The 12,020-nt window shown below is 39.8% G+C and overlaps 1 protein-coding gene across 24 annotated transcripts in view; it reads right to left on the reverse strand.

Annotated features, from left to right (window-relative positions):
- FOXP2 (forkhead box P2) overlaps window positions 1–12,020 on the reverse strand; it is a 437,363-nt gene that overhangs the window by 107,021 nt on the left and 318,322 nt on the right. For all 24 annotated transcript variants that reach the window (XM_073619859.1, XM_073619860.1, XM_073619857.1 and 21 more), the window contains one exon: window positions 9,691–9,795. In XM_073619859.1, the coding sequence (XP_073475960.1) occupies window positions 9,691–9,795 (105 nt within the window). The remainder of the gene's footprint in view (window positions 1–9,690; window positions 9,796–12,020) is intronic.

Raw genomic sequence — 12,020 nt, forward strand, 5'->3', positions numbered from 1 at the left:
TTTACTTTTTGCTAAATAAATGAAAAAAGACTGAACATTTTTGAAAAAAAAAAAAATGTTTTCTTTGTTTCAGTTATAAATTTTTGCGAATAAATAATTGTTCTTCATAAATTTATGTCAACGCGTATACTGATACATTTCTTTGGTGAAAATAGCCCAAATCAGTTTATATTATTTAGACTGTAGAAAAGTTAGAGTCCATAAACTATGGTATATATCTGAAAATTAATCAACCTGGATGTACTGACGTCCTATTTAATGTCTCGAGGCCCAAAAACACCAGGACAGCACAAATATACCCCAAATGACCCCTTTTTGAAAAGTAGACAGTGCAAGGTGTTTAGTAAGAGGCATGGTGAGTTTTTTGAAGTTGTAATTTTTTGTCACAATTTTTTGGAAAATTAAGAAATCTGTAATATTTTTTTTTTTTGCATATTGTCTCCAGTGCAGTGCAGTGTTATCATACAACTGGTGTGATGATCAAGGACACTGACTTGTGACAGTACAAAAAAACATTTTCTTCAATTTCTGTTATTTTTATTGCATTTTTTTTTAACACATTGTGACCAGAGAAATATAACGTTACCATAATGACTACTCTGGGAAAGTAATCAGGATTTTTTTTTTTACACATGATTGCTTATAGCAGTGCATTAAATTGCTCTAAAGAAGCATTTTACTGAGTGTAACTGATTCATTCAGTTTGTTTTGTTTTGATTAGCCAGAGCAAATCACAGGGTATAAATGAGCTGTGATTGGCCCTGTCTGTACCATGTGATCATACTGACCAATCACAGCTAGCAACACAATTGTACACAATGGATGGCATGAAAGGAAGCCATCCATTGTTTATAACTGTCATGTGACCTGCTGTGATTAGTCACAGTGGTCACATGTTACACAGCCGGTGACAGATTGTGCAACCCCACGCCTGCGCAAGACCCGATAGGACGTCATATGACGTCCACCCGGATCGACGAGAGGTCCACCCAGCCATCATTTGGTTACTGGACAGGAACTGGTTAAATAAGCCCATTAGTGGCTTATAGAATAATATAGAAAACTGTACGCTGTTGTGCTATATTCCACAGTCACATACTAGCTTTTAATAGTTTAGTATTATTTTACTACTAAAATGCATCAACCTTTATATTAAAGGGTGATTAACCACCCTAAGTATAAAAGAGGGGCACTCAAAAACTGTTATTACGAAAACATGTTAAACGTCTGAATGAAATCACATGAATAAGGGCCTGTGTCTACAGGTTTTAGGCTTGTGTCAAAGACATCCGTTTAAGATGCCTCTGAGATCATTCAGAATTTATTGACAGGCTTCAAGTGGGTTTTGCATTCCAATGGACTTGCATGCGGATGCAAAACCAAATCTGACACCAACAGAAGCCCCTCAACACTAACACTAACATCTTAAGAAATAAACTCTAATGCCCTGTACACACGGTCGGATTTTCCGATGGAAAATGTGTGATAGGACCTTTTTGTCGGAAATTCTGACCGTGTGTAGGCTCCATCACACATTTTCCATCGGATTTTCCGACACACAAAGTTTGAGAGCAGGATATAAAATTTTCCGACAACAAAATCCGTTGTCGGAAATTCCGATCGTGTGTACACAAATCCGACGGACAAAGTGCCACGCATGCTCAGAATAAATAAAGAAATGAAAGCTATTGTCCACTGCCCCGTTTATAGTCCCGACGTACGTGTTTTATGTCACCGCGTTTAGAACGATCGGATTTTCCAACAACTTTGTGTGACCGTGTGTATGCAAGACAAGTTTGAGCCAACATCCGTCGGAAAAAATCCTAGGATTTCGTTGTCGGAATGTCCGAACAAATTACACCTCCAAATTTTCTAATTTGAAAGTTTACAAAGAAAATGTAGGTTCCTCTAGGTGAAAAATTATAGATAGATTATAATCTTATAGAACACAACATTATTGAAATAAATCTTTACATTTTACTTATTTTTATAGTGGTGGCATACAACGGTGGTGTTTGTAAGATTATGTAAATATATTTTTCCAAGTAACAGATTTATTTATTACTTATGCGATAACAAATGGGCAATTTGCATGTGCAATTTAACTGTGCATTTTGCCATTTTTAACAAATAGTAAATAGGTGGAAAGTAAGGTGATGAAATCTCACATCTGAGTATATATTCACTAGTTAGCAAGAAATATTATCACCCACTGGCTTGAATAGGCTTTTTTGTGTAACTGTAAGGGACCAAAATAAAGATTACAATGTTTTCCTATAACCATGCTGCTTATAAATGTAATGTCTATACTGCTGAAAAATACCCTATATTACAGCCTCTTAATTCAAAAGTAAATTTGCTGTGTATAAATATAGATCGTCTTTTTAAAACCAGACAACCAAGTGCCAGTGCATAGGTAACTTACTATTGTTTGGATATTGTGTGGCGATACCAAGAAAGCATTCCAAAATCCTTAAAATGGCTCCAAAAGCAGAAGGTTTTTTATCTTAATGCTATGCATTATGATAAAAAGCCTTCTGTGTGCAGCAGCCCCCCTTAGTCCCCTAATACGTAACTGAGCCCCATCTCGATCCAGCGACATTGCATGAGAACCTCGGCTGCCTGTGACTCTCCCTGTGGATTGGCTGAAACAGGGCACCGGGCGCCAAGTAATGAAGAGAGAGGGGGGGGCGAGGCCGAACAGCGGCTCCGTGTCTGAATGGACACACAAAGCAGCGGCTGGGCTTGGGTGCCCCCATAGCAAGCTGCTTGCTGTGGGGGGGCACTCAGCAGAAAGGAGGGGCCAGGAGCGCCGGCGAGGGACCGAGAAGAGGAGGATCTGGGCTGCTGTGTGCAAAACTACTGCACAGAGCAGGTAAGTATAACATGTTTGTTATTTTTAAACTAAAAAAAAAAAAACAAGACTTTAATATCACTTAAAAAAAAAAAAAAAATCTGCTTAAGTTCTAAACCTTAATAAGAAGCCGTTTTCCCAACTGAAAAGTAAGTGTAACAACTCACTCCAGAATAGAAAAACTATATAATTTTTTTAGGTAATTTACTAAAGTACATTTATTTATATTAATACTGTAAAATAGTTCAATCAAACTCTCACTGCAGAGCATGTATCTACAAATGTTTGCAGTATGAATTATCAGCATCTCTTACCCACTGTTTCCAGGTTGCCTCCCTGAAACCCCATGTAGCCAGCGAATAATCCCCATAAATGTTTACTGTACAAAATAAGGTCCATTGGCATATACCATAGGGTGAGTACATGGATTGAAAACTGGCTACAAGGGCGAGTTCAGAGGGTGATGATAAATGGGGAATACTTGGAATGGTCAGGGTTCTGTGCTGGGGCCAATCCTATTTAATTTGTTCATAAATGACCTGGAGGATGGGGTAAACAGTTCAATCCCTGTATTTGTGGACGATACTAAGCTATGCAGGGCAAAAACTTCTCTGCAGGATGTGGAAACCTTGCAAGAAGATCTGAACAAATTAATGGGGTGGGCAACTACATGGCAAATGAGGTTTAATGTAGAAAAATGTAAAACAATGCATTTGGGTGACAAAAATTTGAATGCAATCTATGCACCAGGGGTAGAACCTCTGGGGGAATTTAGGATGTAAAAGGACCTAGGGGTCCTAGTAGATGATAAGCTCAGCAATGGCATGCAATGCCAAGCTGCTGCTAACAAAGCAAAGAGAATATTGGCATGCATTAAAAAAGGGATTAACTCCAGGGATAAAGCGATAATTCTCCCACTCTACAAGACTCTGGTTCGGCTGCACCTAGAGTATGCTGTCCAGTTCTGGGCACCAGTCCTCAGGAAGGATGTACTGGAAATGGAGCGAGTACAAAGAAGGGCAACAAAGCTAATAAAGGGTCAGGAGGACATTAGTTATGAAGAAAGGTTGCGAGCACTGAACTTATTCTCTCTGGAGAAGAGACGCTTGAGAGGGGATAAGATATCAATTTGCAAATATCGTACTGGTGACCCCACAATAGGGATAAAACTTTTGTGTGGAAGGGAGTTTAACAAGACACGTGGCCACTCATTAAAATTAGAAGAAAAAAGGTTTAACCTTAAACTACATAGAGGGTTCTTTACTGTAGGAGCTGAAAGGAAGTGGAATTCCCTTCCACAGGCGGTGGTCTCAGAAGGGGGGTATCGATAGTTTCAAAAAACTATTAGATAAGCGCCTGAACGACCACAACATACAGGGATATACAATTTAATACTGACATATAATCACACACATGGGTTGGACTTGATGGACTTGTGTCTTTAGTCAACCTCACCTACTATGTAACTATGTAACTATGTCTACCTTATTACATTCTCTGCAGCTTCCCCCGACCTCCACTTATACTTACCTGAGCCCAAACTCGATCCAGTGATGTGCACAAGAGCAGCGGCTCTCTCCCTACACATAGGTTTAGAGACAGCAATGGGAGCCATTGACTCCCAGGGCTGTCAATCACAGCTAATGAGGGGAGAGCAGGACGAGATGTGTGTGTCTATGGACCCACAGAGCCGGCTCGGAAGTGAGCTTGCATGAGTGCCCCATAACGGGTTGCTTCCTAAAGGGGGCACTCCGTGGGGGGAGAAGCCATGAAAGATGGTGGGGACCCCAAGAGAGGAGGATTGGGGATGCTCTGTGCAAAATGTTTGCACAGAGCAGATAAGTATACCATTTTTTTTTTTTTTTTTTTTTTTTTTAATAAAAAGCAAGGTTTACAATCACTTTATTGCAAGTATAATGGAAAGAGTAATTAGTTACTGGTTAGAATGTAAAAGCAGGTACAAGCATAGTTATATATATATATGTATATATATATATTAGTTAAACTACATGAAAGGAAAGATGGGACAGTCACTTAGAAAAGCAGTTTGCCATTGCATTAAAGCTGAACTATAGACACAAATCAATGCAGCTCTGAAATCATTAACACCTTAACCACTTGACCTCCAGAAGGTACTCGCTTCATGACCGGGCCATTTATTTGCTATTCGCCACTGTGCTACTTTAAATGGTAATTGCGCAGTCATGCAATGCTGTACCCAAACACAATTTATATAATTATTTTCACTCAAATAGAGCTTTCTTTTGGTGGCATTTGATCACCACTGTTTTCTTTTTACGATATAAATGGAAAAAGATCCAAAATTCGGAAAAAAAAATATTTCTGCTATAAAACATATCCAATAAAAAAACAAATGCGCAAGCGCTATTCAGTACCTCTGGGGAACTGACTAACTTCCACTGGCATCCTCAATGACACTAATACAGTGATCAGTGCTTATAATATACACTGGCAGTGTACTAATGACACTGGCTGGGAAGGGGTTAACATCTAGGGCAATCAAGGGGTTAAAAGTGTGCCTAACAATGTTTAGTGTGTGTACTGTTTGATGATATGCCAGTTTTTACTACCTGCCTTGCAGGGAGAAAAAAAAGACAGCACATCACTGCTGTCTGTAGAGAGCCCTGTGTTATTTACCAACACAGGACTCATGTCATTTACTCAGCTGATCAGTGGGTGCCACCCATACATCATTGGCCTGGGACCCACGGATTGGCTTTGCTGCAGCCAAAAGCAGAACAGTCTTCCTGGTTTGTGCGAGCAGACCTGGAAGAAAGCTGCAACATACAGGTACATGTTCGTTCCTGTATGAGCCGACCTGCCATAGTAAATGTACTGCGGCGGGTCGGCAAACAGTTAATAAAGGTGTATTTTTTTTAGTTTAAACACAAGCAGTGTAAGTACCTAAATTTGACCAGGTATCAGTTTTTTGAAGTCCCCATACAGCTAGGCTGGAGTGTTAGAAGAAGAAGTGGTACAGGGAGCCAATGAAATCATGTGCAAAAAAAGGCTCATGAGAAAAAAGAGCCGAGTGACAGAGAGATCACTGTGCTGCTTTTCCTTTTACTGCCCAGCCACAAGCTGGGGAGGTTCCAAGATGACCTAGGCTCAGAGGAGGTAGGTTAAATGATGCTGACAATCAGACTGTGGACATCCAGTGGCAGAGCTGGTTTTAATTTATATTTTAAAAGGCTATTCATTTTTATCTTGTTAAATGGTATAAACCTTTTTTTACATTTTAGCTGCACATTTCCTGCCAATACCATGGCCCATCACTAAAAAGCAACCCCAAATAATACATTCTTGTACTCTTGCCATGAATAGAGATGCTACATACAGTACTGTGCAAAAGTCTTAGGCAGGTGTGAAGAAATGCTGTGCAGTAAGAATGCTTTCAAAAATATATATTTTATTGCGTTAACTAGTGCGACTCATGTACACCCATCTACTGTCTAGAGAAATCTGCCTAGAAGTGGTCTTCATGGAAGAATTGCAGCCCAAACGCCATACCTTGTTTGACATGCAAACAAGGCTAAGTGACTCAACTATGCACAAAAACATAGCAACTGGGGTGCAGAAACAAGGCAACAGGTGCTCAAGACTGATGAGTCAACATTTGAAATATTTGAAATACCTGTCTGTAGATGGAGGCAGTGTTTGCTGGAGAGCAGTACAATAATGAGTGTCTGCAGGCAACAGTGAAGCATGGTGGAGGTTCCTTGCCCCAAGTTTGGGGCTGCATTTCTGCAAACGGAGTTTAAGCTTTGGTCAGGTTCAATGGTGTCCTCAATGCTGAGAAATACAGGCAGATACTTATTTATCATGCCATACCATCAGCAAGGTGTGTGACTGGCCCCAAATGTATTCTACAGCAGGACAATTACCCCAAACATAGAGCCAATGTCATTATGTATTATCTTCAGCCTAAAGAATAACAAGGAGTCCTGGAAGTGATGGTTTGGCCCTTACAGAGCCCTGATCTCAACATTGAGACTGTCTGGGATTACATGAAGAGACAGAAGGGTTTGAGGCAGCCTATATCCACAGAATATGTGTATACTTGGTTGTGCTTTTGCACAGCTTTATGTTTGTGCCGCACATTTGGATAGTATGAAATGCCTAAAATGAGGTCAGCATTTAAAATTCATTAGGGGCTCATTTATGAAGATTTTGCAGTGGGTGGTATAAAATGCTGAAAATCAAAAAAAAAAAAAATTAGGGGCCGCAATTTGAACAGGCGGTCATATTTGGGGTCACTGCTTGGGAGACGCTAGGAATTTTTGTTAAAATGTAAACAGCACAGCACTACTTCAAAGCGATCTCTTGTAAAAACTGATGATTGGGTGCTTGGTGGGAAAAGGTTTAACTACCAGCACACAGAATCAGTAATCTCTGTGAAGCACCTTCTTTGGAGTCTAAGGAAAGGCTCGGTGGTTTGGGCATTCTAACGTTCAGTTCAGCTTGTCAGTTTATACAGCATTTTTTCACATGAGGACTTAAAATGGTTCTAAAGGCTGAAGTTTTTTTTATCTTAATGCATTCTATGCATTAAGATAAAAAAAAAACCTTCTGTGTGCAGGTGTGCAGCAGCCCCCCTAATACTTACCTGAACCCCATCTTGATCCAGCGATGTTGTACCAGCATCTCAGCTGTCTGGGACTTTCCCTCCTTATTGGCTGAGACAGCAGCGGGCGCCATTGGCTCCTGCTGCTGTCAATCAAAGTAAGTGAGCCAATGGGAAAGAGCGGGGCCACACCACAGCTCTGTCTCTGACTAGACACACAGAGCAGTGGCTCGGGTGCCCTCATAGCAAGCTGCTTGCTTTGGGGGCACCTGGCAGGAGGGAGGGGCCAGGAGCGCCTGCTGGGGACCCGAGAAGTGGAGGATCTGGACTGCTCTGTGCAAAACCACTGCACAGAGCAGGCAAGTATAACATGTTTGTTAGTTTTAAACAAAAAACAAGACTTTAATATCACTTTAACTTGATGATAATCACCAACATAGAACTGTGACCAGGTCTAACAGATGCTAAGTGGGCCTTGGAAGTCCTATTACTATGTGTGTTAGTGAAATCATTGGTTAAGAAAATGTTGTTGCCTAGAACAGAAAAGCTCCAAGATGTTTTGGTAACAACAGTTACAGAGATTATTTACACTGCCCACTACAGTGTATGTTAATCAAAACACTGCATGCTTAAGCTGAGAAAATGAAAAACTAGTGTTCCCAATTGCATAAATATAAACCTTCATATCCGAAAAGTACAGTTTTGAGATGTTATAGTTCTGCAGGGCCTATGAACAAAAAGTGCTTTGAACAAAAATGTTCAATATTTATATAAAAGAGAAGTACTTAAATTACCCCACTGCTGTTATTATCTGCTTCTTGCTATGTTTTGTAGTTATGGTGTCTCAGTGCTATATCTAACAGATAGTCTACCATTTGTAAACACATCTTTTTGATGTTTCTGCCAACATCCTGGCAACAAAGCAGTGCCATTTCAAATAAGCTAATTAACTTAATTGTTGATGAAGCATGAAACAGTTCATTCACCCTGTTAACCGCACCATGACAACACAAGATCTTCAGCCTGTGAAGTTACTTATCTTGGAGAAAAAAAAAAAAACCTCTGGCAGTTCATTTATATATATTTGTTCTGCGTAAATTTTGTAGATTTGAAGATGTAAATGACTGAATCCACCAAAACACACAAAAAGGGGACAACAGGCCAAACATATGTCAGAAAAGGACTTTATAAGTCTAAACATGTATCATTCCCATTACAAGAGTGTTTCTTAACCTTATCAGAATAGTCTGAATATGCGTTTAATAAAGAAGACTAAGATTTCTGAACCAGAACTTTGTCAGTATATGCTGAACAGAAAAGTACACCCAGTGGTAAAAACTGCACAGGCAACCATGCTGGTTACTATTTCTATACCACACATGTTGTAATTTGCTATGATTGGAAGTAGTTTGATAGTTGACACGCATTGCATGGCTATTAGAGATTCCCTGTTTATCAGTTTTAGGCCTCATGCACACTGGACATTTTTATAGTTGCTGTTTTTGCCTTCAGGCATTCCTTTCTGCAGCCAGTAAACTCCCCAGCATATTATCTTATGTGTCCATGCACACAAAGGCTTATATCAGCGTTTTTTGGCAGGGGCGTTTATTGGCTGGAAAACAAACCCAGAACTTGTGGGTTTGAAGAGGAGGTTTTCAGCTGTAAAAACGCTCTAAGGCTCAAGCTATTTGGCTTTTATGAGAGTTTTTGAGCCGTAAGTTTTTGTGGGAGTATAGTTTTGCTAAAAAACGCAAACACTCAAAAATGCTAATGAAAAATGTGGCAAAACTTGCATTTTTAATGCGGCTTTCTACAGCTAAAGCTACTTGTTTTTTTATAACGCCCAATGTGCGTGAGGCCTTAGCTGTATAAATCTAAGCTATATAATGTAATTGGCTTTATAGTGTAACTGCCCTTTCAGTATGTCCTGCATGCAATCTGCCATAAAGGTGTGCTTCCCTTTCTAGCAACTTCCCCGTGTGACAGGTTGTAGTACTGTCAGCAAATTCAGTCTGAATAGTGCCAAACCTCATTATTTCTGTTTAGTTTGAATTCTTCCAGGTAGGGGGTCATAAAGGGACAATTCAGAATATAGCTAAGTGAGGCTCCAAATGCAAGCAGATAATGAGAACATGTAGGAATATACATACTTTCTATAAACGTTTACATGCACACAAAACTGTCTTTTCTTTTAAAAAGGGTGATTTTAGTTGCGTTATCACTTCCCATTAAATTGTGAAATTTAACCTACTTTAAAAACTGTCCAAAATCTTCACAGATGTTTTCACAGCCTGGCCATTTGCAGACACCATGACCATAGAGGGTATGTGTAGCCCCAGTCTCTTCATGTGACGAGCTATAGTAGAAAGAACATAGCATCCCATTAATCTCAAAAGCCATAATCGTTGGCGGCTGCTAGCACCTGTCAGGTTACAATCGCTGACAAACAGGTCAAAATAGGTCAATTCAGCTCAGAGCAGTCAGAAAAAATTTAATCGTTCTATTGAATAGTTCAACTGCCAAGGCAGGATGATGTTCCAATTAGGGAAGAAATAAAGCCAGAGATGACTTATAATAAAGGATGAAAATAAATGACTATACAACAGTGCATGGTAATGTCAACCTGTGACCCAACTGTAGTGTTTAGCCTACAACCTAATAAAACCTTTCCAATGTGCTCTATGTTTACTTAAATAAACTAACAAGTGTAGTCACATTTAATGATTAAGCTAGATAGTACCATGCTAGGTTAACATTTTTTATTTCTAAAAGGAAAATCCATCTGTTTTGGGCTTCACAACATGAAAATGTTTGGGGGAGGGTTTAACACGGAATGCCAGGTAATGAAAAAACTGTCTTGAAATGACATCAATGTAACAGTCTCACCTACAAATAATATTTACTGACAATCTAGCTATCTTGACAGTAAAATTAAGCAATCTGGTGAATGAGAAAGGGTACGCAGCTTGAAGAGTTTCTTCCCCTTACCTATGTGGCCAGAGTGGCACGGGAACAAAATGAAAGGTGAAGCCAAAATTTAGTCAAACTTTTTTTCAGCACAAGTGACACATTGCATTTATAGTAAATACTGTCCCTTGTGCTGACTAAAAAAAAAAAATGTTTGACCAAACTTAGGCTTTAGGTATAGACAGTTTTATAGGTAAAACACAGGATCACTTTAATCTGAACACCCGAGAAGAAGCTAAATCATGAAATAGAGGTATGAAAAAATGTAACCGGCCAAAGGATTTGTAATTCTGCTCATTCTTGTGATCTAGCCACCCTTGGTAGAAAGCATGGCTATGTCTTAGGCCTCACCTGCAATAGCAGTGCATCTTGGTTAGGAACACACCAGCAGCCGGCTGACTAGACAATGAAGGAGCAGTCATATACTAATCAATCATCCTTCTGTGCTCTCCAGAACATTTACTGCCAGCACACGTGCCAGGGAATAAACCATTAAAGGTAATATTACAGCATATATAATTGCGACACAAGCCATACTGTGATATAACGTTATTAAAAGTGACCTTTCATTTTCAATCTGCAGCATTGTAATTTTCTGTAAAATGCAATGTAATATGATAACCTGGAGGCGTTCTGTACACAGATGGTGTATGTAACAACCACCAGATATGTAATTTCCTGCTTGTGTGATTGGCTTACTGATTTTCCAGACACAAAATTAGATTTTGGGCATCCTCTACAACAATCATCTCAGTTTTGGCAAGATACTCCGAAAGGGTTAATTGCACCTAAAAGGATTCAGACCATGCCACTTTCCTCATTAAAACCCTTCAAGTGCAGCCGCTGATCACTAATGAAAAAGTCACTCCTATTCACATTCACTTTGCACATGGACACTGTCAAAGGGAGCTGGAGTCAAACATTGTACCTTCAATTTGAATACATGCAAATGCTTCTGAATTAAAAATGCAGCACTGGACAAGAAGAGACTACATTTAACCTGCTTTGCCTGGGTGCCTGACAGGTCCAGATTTGCTCCGCTATGTAGAGAGGACATGGACACAGTCCCGCTCACTGCTATGGGGCAATCGGATGGAAACGGACCACCTGTCCATTTCCTTCCGATCCATCGGACAGATGGGGAATAGGACCACCATCCATCTGTTTTTGGTGGACAGCATCGGATGGCTGCGGGTGTCAGCAGACATGTCTCCGCTGACATCTGCCACTTCACAGAAGAGACTGATGGGTCAGATCAGGTCCGTCTGAAAAACTGACAGACTGACCTGATCGGACAGCCCATGTGAAAGGGGCCTAACAGGTCATGTTGCATTTAAAGAAACAGTACAACACAAAGCAAGTCAAATGCAGCCTCTAAACTGCCATGTGTACCAATCAATTACAGTCAATGGGATTTTGCTGAACTGCGTGCACCTCAAACACAAAGAAAAAAATGTTCACAAGACCCCAAAAGGGGACAGATATCAAGACAAATTCAGACACTAACAATAGTTACATTTATTTATTTTAACAAAAATATAACTGCAATAATTGTCATTTTTTACATCTGCCTGGAGTTTAGTTTGAAGCATTATGCAACAGTTAGATTAACAA

This window comes from Aquarana catesbeiana, linkage group LG03, assembly GCF_042186555.1.
Source record: "Aquarana catesbeiana isolate 2022-GZ linkage group LG03, ASM4218655v1, whole genome shotgun sequence".
Classification (NCBI taxonomy): domain Eukaryota; kingdom Metazoa; phylum Chordata; class Amphibia; order Anura; family Ranidae; genus Aquarana; species Aquarana catesbeiana.